This window comes from Geotrypetes seraphini, chromosome 8 (genome assembly GCF_902459505.1).
Source record: "Geotrypetes seraphini chromosome 8, aGeoSer1.1, whole genome shotgun sequence".
In the NCBI taxonomy this organism is placed as follows: Eukaryota; Metazoa; Chordata; class Amphibia; order Gymnophiona; family Dermophiidae; genus Geotrypetes; species Geotrypetes seraphini.
Window position 1 is genome coordinate 157,163,977 of NC_047091.1, and position 25,332 is coordinate 157,189,308.

The window sequence follows — 25,332 nt, forward strand, 5'->3', positions numbered from 1 at the left end:
GTTGCCAGCCGCTACGGTAACAGCTCCCAACGCTTATAGGAATTCTATGAGTATTGGAGCTTTTATCGCAGCAGTCGGTGATAAAAAAACCCTAACACGGCTTGATAAAAAGGGGGGGCTTAATTTTTTTAATTAGTGCTGTTAATGAGCAATAATAAATCATAATTGGCAAAAATTAAAATTAATTGGCTGGTAGGCGCCTACCACTTTTGGGTAGGTACCTAGCCCAAGGTGCCTACCAGAAAGTGGGCATGGTTATGGGCAAATTGTGGGCAGATCTTGGGTGGGTTTTGCTTGTAGGCACCTAAATCAGATTTATCGCTAGTATTTAGGCCAAGAAAATCCTGGCATATATAGGGGGCACCTAAGATTTTGACGCCTACTGAGTGGAGTAGCACGGGTACAAGTGGATCGATTTTTCACTCCGTCAAAAATTACACAGACTAGGGGACACTCGAAGTTACAGGGAAATACTTTTAAAACCAATTGGAGGAAATTTTTTTTTTCACTCAGAGAATAGTTAAGCTCTGGAACGCGTTGCCAGAGGATGTGGTAAGAGGGGATAGCGTAGCTGGTTTTAAGAAAGGTTTGGATAAGTTCCTGGAGGAAAAGTCCATAGTCTGTTATTGAGAAAGACACAGGGAAAGCCACTGCTTGCCCGGTATCGGTAGCATGGAATATTGCTACACTTTGAGTTTTGGCCAGGTACTAGTGACCTGGATTGGCCACTCTGAGAACTGGGTTACTGGGCTTGATGGATCATTGGTCTGACCCAGTAAGGCTATTATTATGTTCTTAAGTCGGTACAATATTTCTACTATTTGGATTTTTGCCAGATACTAGTGACCTGGTTTGGCCATCGTGACCATGGGATATAGAGCTAGATGGACCATTGGTCTGATCCAGTAAGGCTATTCTTATATTCTAATTCTTTTTTTTTTTTTAAATCATGTTTATTGAGGTCAACCAAAGTAACAAAGGGCAGGTAAGAAATACAAATACAACCGTGAAATACAAATGCAAACAAACATACGCGGCTGGGAAAAATACAACAACAAGCCAGAATCAAGTAGCCGCACCAGCAGAAAACACAGTGCTGGCAAGTGTACATTGGAAAAACTAAAGAACAGGAAAAATAAGAAGCCCAAACCAGAACCAAAAGAAGGAGAAGCTGGCCTCCCCCCCCCCCCAAAGCAATGCTAAGGCTTAAAAACTAGTAGAAGAATCAAGAAACGGGTGGGGTACAGAGCAAAACCAGCTCCCCACTCCAAAAGAGCAACACATTGAGCGGCTGATATCTCCCCTCCGCGCTCACAGAGCACCGCAAGTACTAGAACAGCCCAGTTCCCCTACTTGACCCCAGAAATTTTTTCATAAAAAAAACCCCAAACGTAGTACCTATCCCAAAAGAACCCCTACACAAGATACAGCCCCCACAAACCAATCACACAACCAGGCGTACACCACACAGCCTCCCCAAACAAACAAACACCCCCCCTACCGCCCCTGCCCATGGCGGGAAACTAGAGGCAACTGCAGGAACACCCTCCATAAAACGGTGCTTATCTGAAGATTGACAGCCCCTACATGCCACGTTGCTCGGTGTCTATCTTTTAGGAACCATTTATAGAATCGGGGCCTAAGTGCAATTCTGTAAAATAGTGTGTAACTACAGGGGGGGATGGTGAGTAGACAGGACATGGGGATGTGTAACTTGCCGTGAGTTATGTATGATTAGTTGCGCTTAGCCACAGTCAGTTATACCTGCTATTGATCTGTTGTGAGTTTGCCTAACACTGGGGCCTTTTTACCAAACAGCGGTAAAAAGTAGCCTTAGCGTACCCTTACATATGTTATTCCCACATGCAAAGGCCATTTTAACTGCTGGGGTAAAATGACTGGTTTTCTCATTAGTACGTGAGACCCTAACAACCACCCATTATGTAGGCAGAAATGACTCATATGCTAAACCTGTACTAATCAGTTAGTGTCAGATTCTATAAACGGCGCCTCCAACAGGGGATCACTGGGAAGAGTTCTCAAGGTACTGAAGCCACGAACGTTAAATGAAAAGCAAGCAGAGAAACTGCAAAAGATTTCTGCATGGATTGCTTGCAGAAATGGTAACTGGATATGTTTGCTAGCTCTCAGGCTAAAGGGGTGGAGCATGTGCTCAGAAAAGTTTGTGGATTTCTGTAACTCCCGGATTGCGAGTTGGAATTGAACACCTAGTGGTATGGAATCCGACGTAACAGAATAGGCGCTGTTAGGTGCCCTAATCAAGGATACTTAGCAACGCCTAACTTTGGAATCCACATGCAAATTTTTTTTTTTTATTGGCTTAACTGGTGTAATTGCGCCAGTTTTTAGCCAATCAGAAAAAAAATTTAAATTAACAATGAAGAGTTTAATGTGGAATTCTTAGGACACCTAAGTTAAGGCGCCCTCAGATGCTTTCTAAAAAGTAACATAGAAACATAGAAAGTGACGGCAGAAAAGGGCCAAGGCCCATCAAGTCTGCCCACTCTATTGACCCACCCCACTACCTACCCTTTGAGAGATCGCACTCTGATGACCCATCCCCTCTTAGAGATCCGACATGAGCATCCCATCTGTTCTTAAAATCTGGCATGCTGCTGGCCTCGATCACCTGTACCGGAAACTCATTCCAATTGTCAACCACTCTTTCGGTGAAGAAGTACTTCCTGGTGTCGCCATGAAACTCCCCGCCCTTTAGGCGTGGTTAGGGGCAGTGAATAGGTGTGGTTGATGTAGGCGTAGTCAGGCATCCAAATTAGGAGCCGGTAAATTAGGCCAAGTTTAAACCTGGTCTAATGTACCGGGGCCTCCCTCTAGGATGCCTAGCAACACCTAAGCATGCCTAGGAGCCACTAGGCAGGATTCTATAAAGGACGCCAAGTGGAACCTACAATTTATATCTGTTTATTTATATGCCACTATTACCTAGGTGACCTGCAATTTAACATCCATAATTTTCATAAAATCAGAAAGATAAAACTTCATAGAAACAATAGTATAGAAATTAACTTACAGTACAGTGGTACCTCGGTTTACGAGTGCACCGGTTTGCGAGTGTTTTGCAAGACGAGCAAAACATTCGCAAACTTGGTGCCTTGTAAACCAAGCTTGCCTCGCTGTACGAGCGCCCCCCCACGAACTGGCACCTTCCCCCCCGCCGCAACCTGAGATTCCCCCAATCCACCCGAACCCTCTTCTTACTTCCAGTGTAGCCATCGCATCGGCACCGGCACCAGCATGTCCTGTGCGTTGGTGCCGGTGCCCAAAAATCTGCTTCCTGTGCCGGGCCTTGAGCATGCACGCATGCTCAAGGCCCGGCACAGGAAGCAAATTTTCGGGCACTGTCCCCACGCACAGGACATGCTGGTTCTGGTGCCGGTGCCGATGCGGAGGCTACACTGGAAGTTAGAAGAGGGTTCGGGTGGGTTGGGGGATCTCAGGTCGTGGCGGGGGGGTGCTTGTGGCGGCGGGGAGGTGCACGATGGCGGCGGAGGGGGTGTGTCCCGGATCGCGGGGGGGGAGGGTGCTGGTTCACGGGGGGGCCTTCGGGGGGAACAATGCCGGTTCTCGTAGGGGGGGAAGGAGTAGCGCTGCTGGCTTCGGGGGGGGGGGGGAAGGTGGGGGGTGGGAACATATCAAAGCAAGTTTCCCTTACTTCCTATGGGGAAACTTGCTTTGATATACGAGCATTTTGGATTACAAGCATGCTCCTGGAACGGATTATGCTCGTAATTCAAGGTACCACTGTATATCCAAATTGCATACAACAAATTCACTGACTCACCAACATAAACATTCAAATAATAGGGAACTCCCCCCAGCTTCAAAACCTCATGAACCAGCAATAAATAAATACAATTTTATCCTGAATTCAACTGGCAACCAGTATTTGTGTAGCCATTAGGCAAACTAGACCATAGCCTAGTATGTGCTTTTTTTTTTTTTTTTTTGGGGGGGGGGGAGTGGGAGGGGAGGTGGCCAGGAACAGTAGGAATGATAGCAAACAATAAGCAGTGACAGTCATAGGAATGGGAATAAATGTCTGCATAATACAGTATTAACTTTCAAACTCAAGAGTGGGTGTGAGGGAGGGGGAACTGAAGGTTCCCCTAGGGTGCTAATTCCCTGGCACTAAGTGCGTTTGCTCAGCCCATGTAATACTCAGTCATGCAGAAGCTTATAATTTTGGCAAGCGGTGCGCAGCCCTGCAGTAGCGGCTGCTTGTCCAGGGTGTAGGAGAGTACTGTAAGCTGATCTGGGGCAGGGCGTTTATGGAGCTCATGTGACTGCAGCGCACAGCAGGCTGGAGGGGCTGACTATAGAGGTCATTCAGTGCAAAAGCATTGTGCCAAAGTCTGACAAGCAGGAAGCATGCTATTTGCAAGAGGAGAGCTTTTCATTAACTGCCACTGACAGACAAAAGCAACCCTGTAATTCTAGGAGAACATTAGGCACCCCCTCCACATCTGATTTACATGGTGAATGTAAAAAATCCCCTCAAAACAAAACCTACGGTATATTACAAATGTAACATAGTAGATGATGGCAGATAAAGACCCGAATGGTCCATCCGGTCTGCCCAACTGCTGAAATATCTGTTAAAACCTACTCCAGCCCATCTAAAAACCCTCCCAGCCATTGAAGCCCTCTCCAGCCCATCCTCCCCCCAAACGGCCATATACAGACACAGACCGTGCAAGTCTGTCCAGTACTGGCCTTAGTTCAATATTACTTTCTGATTCTAGATCCTCTGTGTTCATCCCACGCTTCTATGTGGTCAACATGCACTAGTTTTTTTTTTTTTAAATATATATATTTTCATGTGACATTTATTAATGCCAGAAATCCAGTAGAAAAATATATATTTATGATTTTTTAAAAACATATATTTTCAAGATTGAATCCTTCATTAAGGTGCTAACAGAACAGCTATGCGTGTTCTCAGATGGTTTCATCTTTTTTAAAGAGATGATACAGAAATAATTTGGTAAATAGTCGACCACACATTGCTTGACCGTTCTGCATGTCTGTAGACACAACGTTGTGTTCAGTTCAGCATCTGCACGCAGAAACTGTTGGTTCTACAACGACTTCTTTTTCTTTTTTAAACATTTGGAGACAAACAAAAATTTCCCGAGTCATGGCCGTACCGTGACAGCGTCTCTTTACGCGTCTGAAGGTTCCCCGCCTGCGTGTTATTTATTTCGTGTTTTCTCCTAGCCAAGAGATCTTGAAGAAAGGTGTTTTTTTTTTTTTTTAAGTGAAAGACTAATATTTTGAAGGGGGGATGTTGAGTCTAGAGACGCCGAGGAGGCCGCCCCACCCCCCCTTAAAAGTATCTTTCGTGAGAAAGGTATCAAGTTTCAGAGCGCGAGGAAGCCCCGGACGCGAGTGTGGCGGGCGGACAATGGCGGCCTCTGGACGCTGTTGGTGGCAGCAGAAGCAGCAGCAGCCCGTGGCTGTGCGCTCGCCAGCCCTGGATGTAGTTGCTAGGCAGCGGGCTCCCGTGCAGTAGAAGTGGCTCTGATTTGCCAAGCGTCCGCACACACACAGGAAGGTCCTATCGAGGCTGCCATCGAGGAGGGAGGGGGGCTCTTGCACGCCGTCTGCATGTACAGACCCCCGTGCCTTAACGTGGGGCACCGTTCCCGCTGGTCTCCCTGGACAAAGCTATATTGAAAGTTCGGGAAAAGGAGGAGGGAAAGGTTAAGCGCGGCTGCTGCTGGGCTTCGGCCATTAGTTTCCCAGATGGTGGTTGGAGACGTCTGCAGCGGCTCTGCTCCCCCCCCCCTTCCTTCTTCCCAGCCCAGCTTTTTAGCCAGTCTCTTGACCGTCAGTGTTTGTTGCATGGTGAGATGTCTTTCACCCCCCCCCCCCTCAATTTTAATCTTTGTCCTTTTTTGAAGACGAGTCGAAGCAATTGAATGAGAGAGCTGGGCGGGATTTTATTATCCAGAACTTTTCTCTTTGAGTCAACCTTGGGATCAGGGGAAGCGAGTGTCTTGTCAACAACTTTACGCTACGTCTGGTTGCGAGCTCGGCCAGCCGAGGAGAGGCATAACCACCAGGAAACCTAGTTTCTGTAAGCATTTGCCTATCTGCCACGGAGAATTTTAAAGAATTGCACTTTAAAGAATTGCATTGATTTGTAGACTTGAGTGGCACCGAGACTGTTGCGTCTTACACTTTCCTGTGGAATGATCTTCGGCAGTAAATAGAAACTGGTAAGAGGCATTGCTTTCCAAAGCAGAAGTGTAATATTTTTGGAGGGCATGCAGTAGACGCGCCTTCCCTAGCGGAAAGGCAAGGAAACGCGATTTCAGGGGCTTTGTGAATGCTAAATGTTTAATGGTTTCTTACACAAACGCATCTGTTTTTACAGGTATTGTTTAATGAGCGTCAAAGGCTGCTTCACGGATTTCCATATTGATTTTGGCGGCACATCCGTTTGGTATCACGTTTTCCGTGGAGGGAAGGTAAGTGATAGCAGATTGCCAAAGGTATTATCGTGAGACCTAGATTTTCACAGTTAACAGTTTCTTCCAGCTTTCTGCATAAGGCAGTTATACCTTTCTTGAAGTGCAGCAGTCGTGCAGGTGTAAATTCACTGTTGCTGTCTTGCCTCAGTGCTACCCACAAGTCTAGCTACCACTCATTTTTAACCCTCAAACCCAGAATGTTTTGCGCATTCCCTGCATTGCTCTCTCCAGAACCCTCTATGCACCCTAAGTCTGATGTTGCTATTCACTTATTTAGACTTTCTGTACCTCTCTCTTTCAGGCTTTGAAGGCCCACCAGGTATACTTTAAAAGCTGTCATTTTTAATAGACCATCACACACCCCACAAAGTTCCCCAGCCCTGGGCCCAGAGTGGAAGATCTCACTTGAGGATGCCATGTGCTCCTTTGGCAGTGCTCAGCACCACTACTGACATTATAATACCCAGGACAAAATAATCTGCAATGCATGGTGGCGCTGTTTCTAGCAAGTGGTCACTTTTAAAACAATTGAAAGGATTTGGTGCTGGCCCAATTATTAGGCATTACTAGTTGGTCGGGGTGGGGGGCAAAGAGCAGCTGCAGTCAAAGCAAGATGATAGATCATGACAGCTGTACAACACTAAAAACCATCAGTGCATACTTTTACCTGCAGGAAGGGGGCAATTTTCAAATCGCCTATTTTTCTGGGTGAGTAGCTTTTGGAAATTGTGCTCATTATGGGCCTGATTCTGTATAGCGCAACCTAAGTTGTGCATAAATTCATGTGTGCGCTGCTCAAAAAGGTGTGTGACTAGGTGAGGAGCATGGTTGGATCTTGGGCATTCCTAAAAGTTATGCACATGGGTGTAGAATACACCTGAAACCCGCACAACTTAGATGCAGCTATGTAGGCCTGGTTTTCATTGGCCTAAGTAGCCGAGCCTAAAAGTTAGTTGCATGTATGGGTGCTAAGTGTGATTCTATAACCTGTGCTTAAATTTTAAGGCATTTTATAGAATTGTGCTACGCGCCATTCTAGTTGACGCAGATTTTTTTGGCGTGCTATATAGATTATGGCCCTATTTGTGGGTGTGTGATATACTGTATATACTCGAATATAAGTCAATCCGGGTATAAGATAAGGTACCCTTCCCCCCCAAAAAAAAGGAGGAAAAAAGGTTGATTTGAATATGGGAGTTAATAGTCATGTGCTCTGCCAGGATCTATGCCCTGCCCCCCTCCTTCACTCCCTCCCCTGCTAGGCTCTGCACTCAGCTCCCCTCCCTGCCCTGCCAGGCTCTCTACCCTATCCCCCCTCCCTCCTCCTTCACTCCCTCCCCTGCTAGGCTCTGCACCCAGCCCCCTTCCCTCCCTGCCCGCTCTGCACAGCCCCTCTCCCTCCCTTGCCAGGCTCTGCAACCAGCCCCCCTCCCTGCACCCTGTCCCCCCTCTTTCCCAATGTCCTGCAGACCTCCACCGGGCCTGCCATATGACATGGAGGGCCGTAACAGAAGGGATCCCTCCTATCTTCTATACTAGCTGACTCAGCTAATTTTTTTTTTTTTTAACCTCCCTCCCGCCTCCCCCCATGTACCTTTTTGAATCTCTGGTGGTCCAGTGGTGTATCGGACAGGAGATGGGAGGGAGGTAAAAAAAATTGGCAGAATCTGCCAGTACAGGAAATGGGAGGGATCCCTCCTGTCTTGGCCAACACCACTAGGCCATATGGCAGGCCCGGCAGAGGTCTACAACAAGTCCGGGAGGGGGGCGGGTGAGGGATGTCCTGAATATAAACCGAGATCCCCAATTTTGGGCCATTTTTAGCCCAAAATTCTCTGTTTATATTCAAGTATATATGGTTTAAATTTCTCAGTTTAGGCACCCCGATGCAATGTATTTAGGCCCAGATTCTATTAACAGCGCTTGAATTTAGATTCATAGATCGGTGCGCCTAGCCAATCTATGTGCCTAACTTAAATTTTAAATTAACTTAGTAGGTGCCTTTAATGAGTAAATGATGAGCTCATAATTGGCAAAAAATTTAATTGGGTGGTAGCCCGAGGTGCCTGCCAGAAAGTGGGCGTGTTTATGTGAGGATCGTGGGTGGATCTTGGGTGCGTTTTGTGGCTAGATGCCTAAATTTGACTTAGACGCTATTTAGGCCAAGAAAACCCTGCATAAATAGGGGGCGCCTAAGATTTTGATGCCTACTGGTACCCAAGTCCAATTTAAGCGCTGCTAGGCGTGATTCTATAAATGGTGCCTAATTAAAGATTGACAGTTGCTGAGCGCTGCATTCCTTGATGCCTATTTTTTTAGGCGCTGTTTTATACTTGGGGTCTTAACACCAATTCTGTAATGGAATCTTGTCTCCAAGATTCCATTATAGAATGCTAATGTACTTCAGCATTGGTATGCCCATGTTTAGTCACTTCCTCTTATGTCATGTCAATGGCAGGTATGGGCTGGTGTGCCTAAATGTGCCAAATGGCACACACAATTTATAGGATTCTATAAACTATCCCCCAGATTCTATATATGATGCTTTGAGTTGCAAGCGCAAATTTGGGCATGTGCAACTTAATTGAGTAATGAGCTAATCGGCACCAATAATTGGGCAGTAAAAAGCAATTACCGGCCATAATTGGAAATAATTAGAATTTTCACACATTTTTTTAGGTGCATTTTATAACGAGGTGTGCATAAATTCTACTGTGGATCTGAAAAGGAGGCAGGTTGTGGGTGTTCAAACAATATGTGCATACTGTTACAGAATACGCCTGACCTGAGCCTAAGTTAGGCGTGAGGATTTATACCAGGTTCCAGTTGGTATAAAACCCCACACCTAAAACTTTGCCATGGATCTCGGCAAAAAGCAAATTCTATAAATGATGTCCAACTTGGGAGAATAGTGCTTAGCATACATTTTTTTTGGCACCAGTGTTTTTTTTTAGCAGCATATATAGAATTTACCCCTATGTGTGTAACTGGGAGATATAATCATGGCTTGCCCATTTTCCACCCATGTGTACATTCCCATTGCAGTTAGGTGCTATGACACTTAGGCACCTACGTTCCATCTAAACTGAACGTGTGAGCAATTGCTTATATATTCTAGGAGTGTTGCTCACAAAAATACTTGCAAATCTGGAAAATTGTTGGTTTTTAAAACTTGGCATTCACATGAAAAAACGTTTGCACTCACCCGGCCAATCCTTAGAGGGAGCATTGTTAAGCATTATCTTATAGAATAGTTCTTAGTGCACGTAGACACCTATCATTGGTATATACCTCCAGGTGCCAGCTATTACAGAATTGTCTTGATGATGTCTTGGGTAGGTGAACAGAATAGGGGCTTGAAAGTTAGAGTGGGGGAGGGGAGATGTAAAGAGAAGGTTTGCTTAGGGCACCATATGTCATAAGAGTAGCCTTACTGGGTCAGACCAGTGGTCCATCTAGTCCAGTAACGTGTCTTCACGGTAGTCAATCCAGGTCGCAAGTACCTGGCAAAAACTCATAGTAGCAACATTCCATGCTATCGATCTAGGGCAAGCAGTAGCTTTCCCCATGTCTTTTTCAATAGCAGACTATGGACTTTTCCTCCAAGAACTTGTCCAAACCTTTTTTAAAACCACCAGCCTTGAAAAGATTGTTGGGGGCAGGATCCCATTTTTTTTTTTTTTTTTTTTTTTTAATTAAAAAAGTACAGAAAGGTTAGCTGTGTTTAATTAAAACTAATTATTGACGGAAGATTCGCTTTTTTTTCTGAGAAAGATGAAATTATAATACCATGGTCTGAAAACTTGCTTTTATTAATTACAGGAAGCAGTTTTTTTTTGTCCTTTCCTCTATGGAACACATGTTTTATGTGTGTTTTGCGATCTGTTATGCTAGTGTTTTATGTGTATTTGCATATTATTATGATATGGTTTTGCTGTACTTTACCCAGAACTGTGGATGGTACAGATTATACAGTAAATATTTTAAAATAAATAAACCAAACAATTTCTGCTGGTGTCATACCAGTAAAAACTCAGATGAACAAAATGTACTCAGCCATAGTCTTTCAGCTGAGTATCTTACTGAAAGTAGGAATAGTACTTGGTTCACACCCTCTGTACTGAACTAGGAGAATTCAAATATTATTTTTATTAAAAATGTATAACTGTGTAGATCTCCTATTGGTGTACATATTTTGCTAGTGAGAATATTTGTTATATTTTCAGATATTTTGGTTGATTCCTCCTACTCTGCACAATTTAGAACTTTATGAAGAATGGGTGTTGTCAGGAAAGCAAAGTGATATTTTTCTGGGAGATAGAGCAGATGGATGTCAAAGGATTGAACTGAAACAAGGTTACACATTCTTCATCCCATCAGGTAAGTGTCTCAGAAATCTGGTAGGAGGATAACCCTAAAAGGATCCTTTAAGCTAGAAAAAGCCAGTTTTACATGACGAGGAAAACATGTTTCTAGCACTGTTTTGTTGCTTTGTAACCAACTCTTCTTGTGGCCTTAGGAACATAGGTGAGCTAGCTCTCACATTACTCAGTTCCAGGAGTATAAGGTTTTAGGCAAGTCCTAGATTTCTGACAACCCTTTATGATGTATTAGAACAGTGTTCTTCAACCTTTTGACACCTATGGACCGGTGGAAATAAAATAATTATTTTGTGGACTGGCACCGGTCTGCGAACCAGCAGTTGAAGAACACTGTGCTAAGTCGTGGGCCAGACCCTGCCTATCTCTACCCAATCTCCACCACAGACCCTGCCCCCATAATAGTATTAATTGTAACACCATTTTTTCCATTCATTTTTCATATATATATATATATATATATATATACACACACACTATAATCTTATTAACAACACATAATTGTTAACCACAAAATTAAACTACACAAAGCACTGCTTCTCAACATTCATTCCTACCAGAACACAGATGCCCCATGCAAATATGGGACCAAAAACTAAAAGTACTAATATATACTAATATAGATTCTGCATGCAGTACAACCCCAGAGGAAAAAAAAAATAAATGCGTTTTTTCCTGAACAGTGCAAAATACAGACAGCAGATGTAAATCAATCGCTAAAATTCAAAAATAAAATAATTCCCCCTACCATTGTTGTCTCCCTCCTCCATGCTGTGCCTTGCCTTCTTGCCTGTTCCCACCTAGCCATTTTATGCCGCCCCCGGTGTTACCTTCGGGCCAGCTCCTTCTTCCTCACTGATTCAGTACACAAAGCCGCGGGCAGCGGCTTCTCATGTGTCCCGTGCCTCATCTGGAAGCCTTCCCTCTGACGTTGTGCTATCATAGAGAAGGCTTCTGGTTCAGGCGCAGGGCGCGCATAGGAGCCTCTGCCCACATCTTTATGCACTGCAGCAGTGAGGAAGAGGGAGACGGCCCGAAGAACGCTGCATCGATCGCACCACAGACTGGTGGCTGAAGAACACTGTCTTGGGCCTGAGGCACGTGCTGGCTCTGCGGACTGGCAGGAAATTTCTGTGGAGCAGCACCGGTCCATGGACTGGCGGTTGAAGAACACTTTATTAGAGACCTGCAGCACTGATTTCAGTGGCTTGAATTAGGCATCACAAAAACCACACTGCTTTTGGATTGTAAGAACAAAACCGGGACTCGTGAAAGAGGCTTTCTTCTGAAACTGGGTAACTTGGCAGCCCTATAACTGTGAATAAGAAATTTTGTATCTGTTTTAGTACATCATAAGGCGACAAGGGCAAAGTATGATTACAAAGAACCAACACACTTTGCACCCACTTCTGTGGGTAGACATTTTTTTTCTGAAAAATAGCACGCATGGATCTTAGAGTCCAATCAATGCATCTTGTATTCCAACCCCATCTTAAATGTGTGCCCCCTGGGGTCATCTCCCTTCAGTCTGGCTAAAAGTCCCTCACACTTTTAATTCTTTAATTGGCAAATGGTGAAATGGCTGCTTTGCATAACTTGATGTTGAACGAGAGCAACAGTGCCAAGTAACAGGCATTTGGAGATGCTGATCTCCCATAAGAGCCATAGAAAACACATGTTGCTTCTGAGCAACAATGCCAAATAAAGGGTTAAATCCTGCATGTACCTTTAGCTGGAGTTAGTGAGAGCAGTTTTCATAGGGCTGTTGCAAGGCTATTAAATGTTCTAGATGAGCCTTAGATTTTGCCCCCCCATCCCTTCTCTTTTCCTCCCTCCAGCAGTCCAGCATCTTGTCACCCCCCTACCTCGTGGTCCAGCATCTCCCCTTTCTCCTTCCTACCATGCTTTGCTATGGCAGCCACATAGAATAGCCAGAACTCAGCAGGTAGGCCGCTAGCCAAATACTGAGAAAGTGCAGGACCGAAGCATATACATGCGCTGAAGGCTGCTGCATCCTCACCTAGTCCATAAATGTGTCTACGTCAGAGTTGGTAGGGACGTGGCAGCCTTTAGAAAGCATGTGCTGAGGTCCTGTGCTGCCCTAGTTCCAGTCTGCCTACTTTTAAAACAAATAAAAGGAAATGTGTTTTTTTCACTCAATAAATAGGCATCCCATTTGCTCTTAAATTCTTGCACGCTGTCTGCCTCGATCACCTGGGATGTGGAGGAGGGTTTGGAGTTGGGTTGAGAGATTCACCCTCCTTTCTCTCTGTGTCTTTGGGTACATAGGGCTTAAATTCAGCGCTAAAAATGTGCAGCTTGGCCTTTCCCTTTTGCACTACAATGCATTTGAGTTTTCAGGATATTCTCAGTGAATACGTATTGTATGAGGAAGATGTGCATGCTGTGGAGGCAGTGCACAGATCTGTTTCCTGTTGTGTATACCCTGAAAACCTGACTGGCTGAGGTCTCCTAGAAAAGGTTTTGGAAGCAGTAATTTGTAGACTGTTCTCCATGAAACACCACTCAGTTAACTTCGACTACAGACTAGAGAGTTGCGCGGGAACAGAAATCCCACCCGTCCCCGCCAAAGTCCCACCCGTCCCCACCCGTCCCCGTGAGGAATTCCCACCCGTCCCCACGAGGAATCGCCTCTGTCCCTACCTGTCCCTATAAACTACAGAAATAGTTATTTCATTTAATTATGCTACTGAATTAAAGGCTCTTTAGAAACCCATTTACAAATAAGCAAAAATACTTTATTAATTTGGAAATATTAATTGGGAAGAATACATACTTTGTAAACGGGTTTCTACCAGAGCCTCTAATGTTTATAAATTTTTATCAACACAACTAATATACTACTTTATTCTGAAGCAAAAAAAAAAAAAAGAGTTTCCTACCTTTATTGCCTGGTTTCTGCTTTCCTCATGTTCTCATTCAATTCCTTCCATCCACTGTCTCTCTTCTCTCTGCGTCTTCCATTTGCTCTGTTACTGTGCCTCTCCCTTTCTCCCCCCTTACAAATTGATCCGGCGCCCATTTTCTTCCCTCCGCTCCCCTCATAGTCTGGCATCTCTGTCTTCTTCCCTGCCAGCGTCTTCTCCCCACTCTCTCTTCCCCATTTCCTTTCAGCGTCCATGGTGGGCCCATGTGCCTCAGGCCCCGCCCCCAGGAGGGACCTAAGGCTCCCGGGCCTATTCTGATTGGCCCAGGCGCCTTAGGCCCCACCAGTAGGCGGAGCTTTGGGACGGATGGGCTAATCCGGCCTCATTCCGTCGTTGGCTGCCTGCCGGACAGGCGGGTTTGGCTCCCGTCTGTCCGGCCAACTACAGAAAGGTACGGGGAAGGGGGTTGGGGGTGTCGTGGGGGTCGGCCAGGGGGGTCGCGGGTCGGCTGGGGGGGCGGTTGGAGGTTCTTGGGGGGGGGCGGTCGTTGGGGGGAGGGGGGGTTTGCGTCGAGGGCAGGAGGGCCTGGGATCCCTCCTGCCCGTAATGTAGTGCAGGGTGGGGTTAGGGGGTCGCCGTGGCCAGGAGGACTTGGGCTCCCTCCTGGCCCGATATTGTCGGGGAGTTGGGGAATCGGCGGGGCAAGAGGGCTTGGGCTCCCTTTTGCCCCGATCGTATCGGGGAGTCGGGGGGGCAAGAGGGCTTGAGCTCCCTCTTGCCCCGATCGTGTCGGGGGTGCCAGGGACCACACGGAGTCACCCACCGTACCACCCGATTCGGGTAAGCGCAGGTATCGGTGGGTGGCTTATTTGCGGGGGGGTGCCTTATTTTACATTTTTTTCTAAAAAGGGGGGGCTGTCTTATTTGATGGCCCTGCCTTATCATCGGGGAAACACGGTAGAAAAAAAAAAAAAAATGAACAGTTAAGTCCCAGTTTTTGCCGCTGAGACTCTGCCCTCTCTCACTGTAAAATTAGACTCTACTTAGTCTGTCTTTAAATTTAAAAAAAATGTGTGTTGTTTTAAAAAACAATTATGTTTTTAGATGTATCTAAATAAAAATAATAACCAAAAATTTATCTTTTTTTATGTCATCTTAGCATATTTTATGCTACAGAACGAATTATTTTTTTTAACATGTATTGTTATGGGAAAACGCGTTTCACATAACGAACTTTTCGCATAACAAACTTGCTCCTGGAACGAATTAAGTTCGTTGTGTGAGGCACCACTGTATTCAGCTAATGGGGAGAAGGAAAACAGCAGTGGAGCTAGGATGTACTAGTGAAATAATCACCTCCTTCAACATGAGAAGCACTGTAATATTTCTTTTATTTTCTCATAACCCACTGTAATTACACAATTATATCATGATAGTCACACCCACTGCTGTTTTATCTGTTAGGCATTATATACAAAGTATTCTCAAAAATTACTTAAAGGCAAATGTTATCTTCTGAAGCAATAAAACAGAAATCTGTTTAATTGTTAGCAGTAATAGATATGACAGTGCATAATTTTGGTGATATTTTTATTTGTTTGTCCTATGGCTTTATGACTTAATGTCTTGTTTTCATGATTCTCAAATGTACTGTTGTGTTGTATGAAATTACTGTCCTCTAAAATCTTGTAGGAATCCTACACACTTTAATGACACCTGTGTTTATTAAGTTCAAGAAGAATTATGCATTCTCTCATCTTTTTATAGTAAGAAAAGCATCAACATTATTCAAGTTGCCCTCTGGGTTTACTAGAGGTCATAAAAAGTAAATATATTTGTTAATGTTATTTGTATGGGAATAATAAGCAGTTTTATCCAGGTGGAAGTCATCCCAGAGGTGTATTCAGCTGAGAAAGTGGTTCAGTTTACCCTCAGACTCAGGAAAATGTGTTAAATGTTAAGAGTCACTCTTCCAGAGAGCATGACTGTGCACCAGGCCCAAGTTCTCTTCCTGGTGCAATCAGCTGGTTGCTAGCTTACTGTGTCTATGATGAGTTCAAATCCTGCACCAGCATTTTTTTGTGGGTAGCTGGCCAGTAAATGAGTATCCAGCCTTAGCCAGGGAATGGGAGTGTGTGGCTGGGGAAGGTAATGACAAACCACCCTTCTAATACTCTGCCAAGAAATTCATGCATGTAGCAGCTCCCGTTTGCAATTTGGTACTTTCATTCAGGGGACTACCTTTATCTTTTTTTGGGTAATCACATGATGCTGGCCTATATTTTGTGGGACACCACCAACCAAATACATGTTCTGTTATTTTATGTTATGCCAATATTTGTATTCCTCCTATACTTTGTCAGTTCTAGGACTGATTTCACAGAATAAGAGCTGAATCAATTCAACCAGGTTTACAAAGCATTATATTTCAACAGTTTTTCCGTTAGCATCCATTCAGGAGTCTGTACGTGTGGTGATCAATCAGTTTCTATGAACTGGACTTGCAGAAGTGTGAATACTTTACAAATTCTGGGAAGAAGCCTTGTGCAGGAGAAGCAAATGAAGCCTGCAGAAACTCCGGCTGGGCTCTCATGGGTTCTACAGACTCCTCATGCCTCCGCTTCATGTCATCATGAGAAAGGGGTTCTCAGATCCACAGCAGTTCACCAGCCCTGGAGGACATGGATGTGGCTAAGCATGAAGCTCCTGCCCCTCCCTCGCATGCACTATGGCATGTGGTACATGGACATCCTGCCGAACAACCAGCACAATTTTTACAAGTAACTGTGTCCTCACACCCTGAGGAGCCCAGTCGATTAAAATCAAAATTGAGGGGTTTTGAGGCAACTAGAAGCTTTTGAAAAAAAGATCGATTGAAATCCAAGATGGCTGCCTCCAGTAAAATCATACCAAAAATGGCCTGTGGAGACTTATTTGAAAATTCAAAAACACAGAAAAAGGGGTTTTGGAGGTGGAAGACCTAAACCCTTAAAATTGGAATTTTCAGACCCACCTCGATTTTCCCATAGGAAATAATGGGGCTATACTCACAGTTTTGTGGAGGTGCCTGCCTGTCGGCTATTTCAGTGCAGTTGGAGAGAGAAGGAAAAGACTTTTTGCTTCAGATGTTTACAAATCCAACTCCAAACAAAGAAATCTTCGGGCTGCCAGTCAGACCGACCCTGACAGAAACCTCCATCCTCACAGAACCTTCCAGCGGGACAGAGGTGGGCAAACTATGCATCTGAAAAACTCAGAAGGTGAGCTGGCTCCCAGAGGAACGGACCCCGAGCCCTGAAGACACATAGCAGGCTGGCTTCCCAGGTCTAGCTGAAGGCTTGCCCTGCAGAACTGCAGTCCATCTCAGCGAAACCTGCATCCGTTCCCAGGCAGAGGATCCCCCTAATATGGGGTCTCGGGGCACCAAAGCCTCAGAAAAAACACATTTAGGCTGAAAAGAAAACTAAGCAGAGCAGAACACCTCTGCACAGTTCATTTGCAAAAGAAAAACTGAAAGGGGACACTGGGCTCCGCCTCCAAATGGGAGGTGATCAAAACTGTAATTCTGTTGTGGAGAGCTTTTCTGACAAGACCAGGTCAGTTAGCACGCAGATAGAAATTGCTTACCTGTAACGGTAGTTCTCCTTGGACAGTTGATCATTCAGTCATACAGTTGGTGTTGTCACCCTGGCAACGCCCAAACCTGGCCAGTTCCAAGCGCAGAAAGCTCTCGAAGAGCTTTACATGCATGCCCCAGGCTTCCCGCCTATTGTACCTATTGTATATACAGTAACCCCCTCACCCACGCTCAGTTCGCTAAAGAGCTGGCATCAACTGGGCGGGAAGGAGTGAGCAGTTATATGAGGAATATTGGTGAACTACAACTGAGTAGAATTGGTATAGCAAAAATGAATAAAAGAAGCTATCCAAGATGGAAGAGTCATTTTTGATACTGGTTTAGGTTTTGATGTTGACTGGTAAGAGAGCAAGATCTGAGAAGGTCTGCCTGGAAAGGATGTCCAATTCAGATAAATCGTAAAGACTCTTGTACAATCTAAAGAATGTAACTGTTGCCCCTCAGGCGTAGCTTGAGGCAGTGGAAAAAAATGTTGTAAGAATTATCGTTAGATTCAAATGGAAAGGAGATACAACCTTCAGCAGGAAATGAGGATGAGTTCTTAACAATGCTTGTATTTCTCCAATTTTCCTAGCCAAAGTTATAGTAAGTAGAAATAAAGTTTTCCAAGTTAAAAATTTTAATTGTGCCAGTTGCAGGGGTTCGAAGGGTGGTTCAGTAAGAGAATTCAAAATTAAAGCCCCAAGCAGGAGTTGGTCCTTTGAAAAACTTTTGAGAATAGGATTTTGAGAGAGAAGAGATTATCAATGCTATCATGATACACTGAAATAGAATTAAAAGCGAGGCCAGCTGAGGAAAGATATACCAAATATTGAAGCACTTGTGAAAGTGTTGAGGATATAGAAGAAATTTTACAAAATCTATACCATTGGGAAAAACGATTCCATTTATAGGAATATGCCTTCTTTATAGATTCTGAGCGAGAAGATTGTAGAATGTGTAGGACCTTAGGAGTAAATAATGGAGAAGTATTTACATTGGAAGAAGAAGCCAAGCCGCAAGGTTGAGTGACTATAGATTCGGATGAAGCAGAGTACCCTGATCTTGTGTTATCAAGTCTGGAACCTTGGGTAAAAGAAGAGGTTGTTGCTGTACTCTGTTGCGGAGAGCAGAAAACCATGCCTGTCTTGGCCAGTATGGAGCTATGAGTATTAAGTGAGCATTGTCCGAAATTGCCTTTTGGATAGTTTTTCTGAGTAGAGGTATTGGAGGATAAGCATAGAAAAGATGTTTCGTCCATGGAATTTGAAAGGCATCTGGTGCTATTGTGTTTGGAGCATAAAGCTTTGAACAGTATTTGTCGCATTTGTGATTGAGAGGGACTCAAAGAGGTCCATGTTTGGGGCCCCCAAGTATCAGAGGTCTTGAATAATCGTGTTCTTTAGAGACCACTCGTGCGGCTTCAATTGTCTGCTGAGTTTGTCGGCTAGATGATTCTGTTTGCCTGGAATTTATACTGCCACTATGTGTGCACCTAGAGATGTTATCAGTTTCCAGATGTTCAGAGCTTCCTGACAAAGCAAGTGGGATCCTGTGCCTCCCTGCTTGTTGACGTAAAACGTAGCTACTTGATTATCTGTTTGTACTCAAATGTGTTGATTTTGTAATTGAGATTGGAAAGCTGTGATTGCATGGAGTTCCAGATAATTGATGCTGTGATGCTGATATTGGGTAGACCAAACACCCTGCATTGCTAGCATCCCCAGATGGGGCTCCCCAGCCCTGCTTGGAGGCATCTTCCGTGAGAAGTATGGTATGAGGAGCAAGTTGAAATGATAGTCCCTTTGTTAACTTGGTTACGCAAGTCCACCATTGGAGATTTTGTGTGTTGGTTCCAGTGATCTGTGAGGAATCATTGCCGATTTCTCATATGCAATCTGGCATGAGGAGTAATATGCACCGTGGACAGCATACCATAATTACTATGAGGATGCGTGTTGTAATGTACGTAAAGGTAGGCATCCTCTGAATTAGTGTTCAAATCGTGATTGTTTTTTGAAGAGAGAGACAAAACATCGATGTAGGAGTGTCTGTTTGAGCTCCCAGAAACTCAATGGTCTGAGAAGGGATGATGAGGAAGCCTACCTGATGAGGAAGTCTACCTGATGAAGCAATTTTATGATGGTGATCATATCTTGGCAGTTTTTCTCTTGGGTTGTAGCTGAAATCAGCCAGTTGTCTAGGTAAGGAAATATCAATACTCCAAGAGTATGTAGGAAGGAGACAATGGTTATGTTGCACTTGGTAAAGACCCTCTTATCTGTACCCTTCTTCTCTATGACCAACTCCATACTCCATTCCTTCTACTTTGCTGCACCGTATGTGGAACAAACTGCCTGACTCAATACGTCAGGCTCAATCTCTGGCTGTATTCAAATCCATACTCAAAGCCCACTTCTTTGAAGCTACTTTCAATTCCAAGCTACAACCCACCTGCTAAGCACCAGTATTCGTCTTATCATTCCCTCTGTAATTCCCCCACCTGAGCACTGTGTATATGCACCTTCTTGTCCAGTTTGTCTGTCTTGACTAGTGTGTAAGCTTTTTTGAGCAGGGACTGTCTCTTCTATGTTTTGATGTATTGTGCTGTAGTATGTATAGTAGCACTATAGAAATTATAAGTAGTAGTAGTAATAGGTACAAGCAGAAATCATAAAGCCTTCCTGAATCCTGATCAAGTTACATTCAAGTTAAAAACCAACAGAACTGATCAAAAATATTTTACTGAACTGCTAAGGCTTCCAGTTAGGACTTGAAATATCGTGTGCACTTTGTACATTTATTTATAATTAAATATATTAATATTTGAACAGCAAGTCTTGTTTCCCTTTTTGCTACTGTAGTTGGTCATTTTCTAACTCTAGTCTTATAAGGGGCTTCAGCTTTACAGTGAGAGACTGTAGTTTTAAGATAACTCCACGTAAAAAGGAGGGCTTTTGCTCATTTTCTTCTAATATTTATTCTGTCCTGTTTTTTTCACAATTTATTTAGATTTATTTATATAGACTTGTTACGTGCCTTGAAGTGAGGTGTGAACTAGTGGTAGAGCTGCTGCCTCAGCACTCTGAGGTTGTGGGATTGAATCCCAGTGCTGCTTCTTGTGACCCCGGGCAAGTCACTTAATCCTCCATTACCCCAGGTACAAAATAAGTATCTGTACATATGTAAACTGCTTTGAATGTGTAATGACAAAAAAGTGGTATAAAAGTCCCATTCTCCCCCTCTCTTTTTCCAGAAATCATCCTGTCTCAGACCCCTGTTCCTGTTGGCAGCCTTGGGGATTGTTAACTGCTTTGAAGGCTGGAGGCACCTCTGTCGAGGCCCATTTTCAACATCTCTGATCAGCATGAGCTTAGACTACTATATTTTATTATCAAATCCAAAATTCTTATGTACCATCTTCTCCCTCTTATACAATCCATCCTCAAAATGGTTGCATCTGGAACTGAGGAGGCGCCTTGTTGGAGGGATCACCTTTCCTAAGAGTGAAACACTCGGCACTTTCTTTCCGTTGACTGGAGTAATCACATCAGTGACCACTGTCTTCCCTTTAGCTTGGGGATGGGACTCATTATTTTTATGATGCACCCAAACCTGAGCAGGCAAAACCTCAAAGTTCTGTCTACTGCCCTGAAGCATGGTCAGTCCTGGGTCTAACCCTGTCAAGGTTTCCAGTTATTTCCATGATAGATGTTGACTGAGAAACTGTGAAGGAACAAGGGATTCTTCTTCACGGGTGATATTATTGTGTGAATGGGCAGCAGGGAGTGCAGATCCATTAGTGGATAAACTGCAGGGTCCAGGATGCACTGAGCTCTCTGTAGCTCAGTGCTCAACCCTCATCCAGCAGGTGGTGCTAAACTGCATTTAGAGGCTACCCTGCTGAGTCATGGGGTGGGACTCAGGCAGGAAGAGGTTCATAATATGCCTAGTCTGGAATTCATTCAAAGAGAACCCGTGGGAGAGAGGCTCCAGAGAGAGAGAGGTCTCGGGGAAGAAACCTCCAGAGAGACTGTGAGAGAGTCTGGCTGAGTGAGAAGCTGGCTATAAGTTTTGGAGGTTTGGACCTTAAAGGTGTTGGCAAAAGTAAGCCAATTACTGTTTGGTTGAAGCTGTGTACTGAAGAGACTTATTATACTGCTGAGAAAGAGACAGCTAATGTCTGGTTTGGGTGAGGTAAGCCATTTGTGTCCTTTGAAAAGGCTGGAAGCTGATTAATTGACTAAAAACTAAGAATTGTTGAATTGAATGTGAAATGATATTGCCTACTGGACTGAGAGATAAAAGTCAAAAGTATAGAGTTTTTTTTCCCTGAGACTGTAAGGGAATAGGCTCAGGAATATGAACAAATAAGTGTTTCATTATACCTTCCAAGAGTATCCAGAATGTATACATGTGTGTGAATACACAAGGGTTATTAGAAAACCCAGCCAGGAACCCTACATATGCAGTGATGTGACAGGAGATGACTGCTTAGCCTGTTCACAAGAGGACATCCGTTGAAACTCAGGGGTGGGAGATTTCATAGTGACACCAGGAAGTACTTTCTTCACCGAAAGGGTGGTTGATCATTGGAATAGTCTTCCACTGCAGGTAATTCAGGCCAGCAGTACGCTGGACTTTTAAGAGAAAATGGGATAAGCATGTGAGATCAGTTCAGGGAAGAATTTAGGGGGTGGGTCATTAGAGTGGGCCTTTTCTGCCGTCATCTTCTATGTTTCTATGTGACTTTTCTGATGTGGCGGTTGTCATTATAATACTTTTAAAAGACATAAGGGGAATCTCAGAATGCCACTTGTCTGCTTGTTGGTTCCTGCAGTACAATGTGGCAGCACTTGTCACTGGCTCACCCAAATGTGTCCTCTATTCTAATCTCTTTTTTTCTTTTTTATATTCTTCACACTGTTTCTAATTCTAATTTTTCATACTGTTTCTGTGCTCTTTAATAAATAAATAAATATGCTTAAAGTCATTTCCAAAATTTCAAGTCATTGAATTTTTATCTCTTCCATATGTTTTCTTAGTCATTTCATTCATTTCAATAATTTATCATTCTTTCTGATTCATTTTCAAGTAATATACTGAACATTTCTTATCCCCTAGATATCTTGGCTTTGTTAGTGCAATGTCGTTGTTACACTACACCCCACCAACGCGTTTCGTATCTTCCTCAGGACAGGGGAAGTGCCTTAACAACTACATTTCATTCATTTGCTTTCTCACGCTGCTTACAATATGTCTTTTAAAAGTATTATAAGCTGCTTCATAAAGCATGATATAAATTTAAACAATAGTTTGAAAAATCTTTGAGTGGGTTGTCATTATATGCATTCATTGATTGACATGTTTCAAAATCAAGTTACTGCAGTCGGAGACGGCAATGAATGTTTCTCTGGACACAGTCGAATCAAATCCTCTTTTCTTTTCCTATATGCTGAATATTTCCTCACTGAGGGCATGGAATGATGAGTGGTGTAGTATCAAATTCAGCGGCCTTTGAGTTTCCTAAGCTTTGCCTTTTTTCCTGTCTACTCTGGACCCTGCTAGCCAGGGCTGGATTTAGGTACAAGCTGAAGAAGCTACAACTTAGGGCTTCACATTCCAAGAGGCCTCGTGCTTCATGAAAAATAATTAAATGCATTTGTAAATAATAAGTAGTAGTATTAATAGGCCTAAAATTTACTTACTTATTTAATTGTGGAGGGGGGGGTCGTCTTCTTAAATATGACAGCTTTAGGGCCACAATACCATAAATACAGCCTTTCTCTAGCTAACTGCTTTTGAGGTTAACACAGACTTCCCTATTTCCTTGTTATCACTACAGTTTTAACTTGAAATCTACATTAAAAGCCCAGTTTTTTTGCCATCAACATTGCTTCCAGTTTAGAATCTTTTGCCTGAGTGCTTCAGAAGACAAACCCATTACATCTTTATGAGGACTGCATGTGCTGAGCCATGTTGGAGGCTTCCTCATTGTCTGATTTTACTTCTCTTTTTTTTCAGGGTGGATCCATGCTGTCTATACGCCAATAGATTCCCTCGTGTTTGGTGGGAACATTTTGCATAGTTTTAATGTTCCTATGCAGCTTCGCATATATGAGATTGAAGACAGGACGAGGGTAAGAACTTTTATTTCTGGCTTTCACTTCCTGACTTCCTCCAAACTACTTCTGGCCTTTCTCTTCTTGGGGTACGAAGAGAACGTGCAATTCTTTTGTTGCTCAGAGGAAACAGTATATTCAGTAAGTAGCGTGGAGTAGAGGTGTGGCCTAATGGTTAGAGCAGCTGCTTCAGCACCCTGAGGTTGTGAATTTGATTCCCATGCTGGGCAAGTCACTTAACACTTCATTGCCCTAAGTCAGGAGTAGGCAATTCCGGTCCTCGAGAGCCGGAGCCAGGTCAGGTTTTCAGGATATCCACAATGAATATGTATGAGATGGATTTGCATGCACTGCCTCCTTGTGATGCAAATCTATCTCATGCATATTTAATGTGGATATCCTGAAAACCTGACCTGGCTCCGGCACTTGAGGACCAGAATTGTCTACCCCTGCCCTAGGTACAAAATAAATACCTGTCTAAAATATGTAAAAAGCGATATTTCATGTCCCATCTCCTCCCTCCCTTTTACACTGCTGCTGTTGCTAATAAGCTGTTTCAGTCCAAGTGTTAACAACAGTTAATCAAGAATAATAAAAATCCAATTACAAGTGTATTCAGCTGGGCATGTGAGTTAAGTTTATTCTCAGTCGAGGGTAATCTTATAAAGTTTTTTCCCGTATGTTAAATCCTATTTTACACACAGAAAAGGGCTTTCATAAAATTGCACATGAAGAGTGCAACGACTTTAATGTGACCCATGCATAGGCATTATCTAGGGGCGTGGTTTAGGAGAGCTGTAATGTACATGCACATTTTATAAAATGCACATGTACATGTGTAAGGGACCTGCATAGCAGTGGTAGAGTTGTGATATAAATGCACATTTTATAAGGAGCTTAGTGAGATATGGCAGCTAACACGAGGACCAAGCCCTGATGCAGTACTGGCGAAACATGGCCCATGTTGGCTAGGGATCCAAATGGAAGAAAATAGATAGAGATTCAAACATAAGACAATCAAACTAAAGATAAGTTCATAGAAGATTTTAAGATTATAATTCAAAAGGATATTTTAGATATATTAGAAGACCAATGAAGATGTGTCCCATAAACTTTTTGTAGTCACGGCACACTAAACTCGGGGCCATGGGCATCCAGAAATGTGCAGGGGCATCCAGAAATGTGCAGATGTCAATGCGATGAAGTCATGTACATGTGTGATGCACATGCGCGGAGGCCTTCCAGATGGAGCCCTGAACCTGTTATCACTATGCCAGTGGGAGTGGGGTTGGTGAAGGACAAGAAGCGCTGGCGAGGAAGAGAGGTGCAGGTTGATTGACTACATGATGTGCCTCTTGCCATGAGAGGCACATCCTGTAAGCTGGCGCCTGTGCCTCTCCTCCCTGCTGGCGTTTCGCAGCACACAGTTGGCGATAACACTGATTTAAGTGAATCATGAGGCTGAGTATCAAGTGAAACAAGTAGCTACCGAGGTCATTAAAAAAAGATACAATATTGAATCATTATAATTGAATATTTGTTTTGTGCAATCTAATAATTGGGTGCTGGGTTCATTTTAGAAATAACAGATGAAGTACCTCCACCTTTGAAAAGAGTGAGGACCGCATAAATACATTAAATAAAATATACATGTACATGTGTAGGGGACCTGCACAAATTTACACCTATAGAGCAGAGGTATATTTATGTGTGTAGTTAGGGCTGGATCTGGGAACCTTAGTTGTGCCTTTTTATTTTTATGGGCATCCTATTAGAAAGTAATTCCCTACATGCCAGCATCTCCTGCTG

The 25,332-nt window shown here is 43.7% G+C and overlaps 1 protein-coding gene across 9 annotated transcripts in view; it reads left to right on the forward strand.

Moving 5' to 3' along the window:
* KDM2B (lysine demethylase 2B) overlaps positions 1–25,332 on the forward strand; it is a 336,356-nt gene that overhangs the window by 99,038 nt on the left and 211,986 nt on the right. For 7 of the 9 annotated variants that reach the window (XM_033955541.1, XM_033955539.1, XM_033955538.1 and 4 more), the window contains 3 exons: positions 6,422–6,515; positions 10,745–10,898; positions 23,426–23,541. In XM_033955541.1, coding sequence (XP_033811432.1) covers positions 6,422–6,515; positions 10,745–10,898; positions 23,426–23,541 — 364 coding nt within the window. Of the gene's footprint in view, positions 1–5,395; positions 6,264–6,421; positions 6,516–10,744; positions 10,899–23,425; positions 23,542–25,332 lie in introns of those variants that run through there. The other 2 variants (XM_033955546.1, XM_033955547.1) reach the window with 2 other exon arrangements.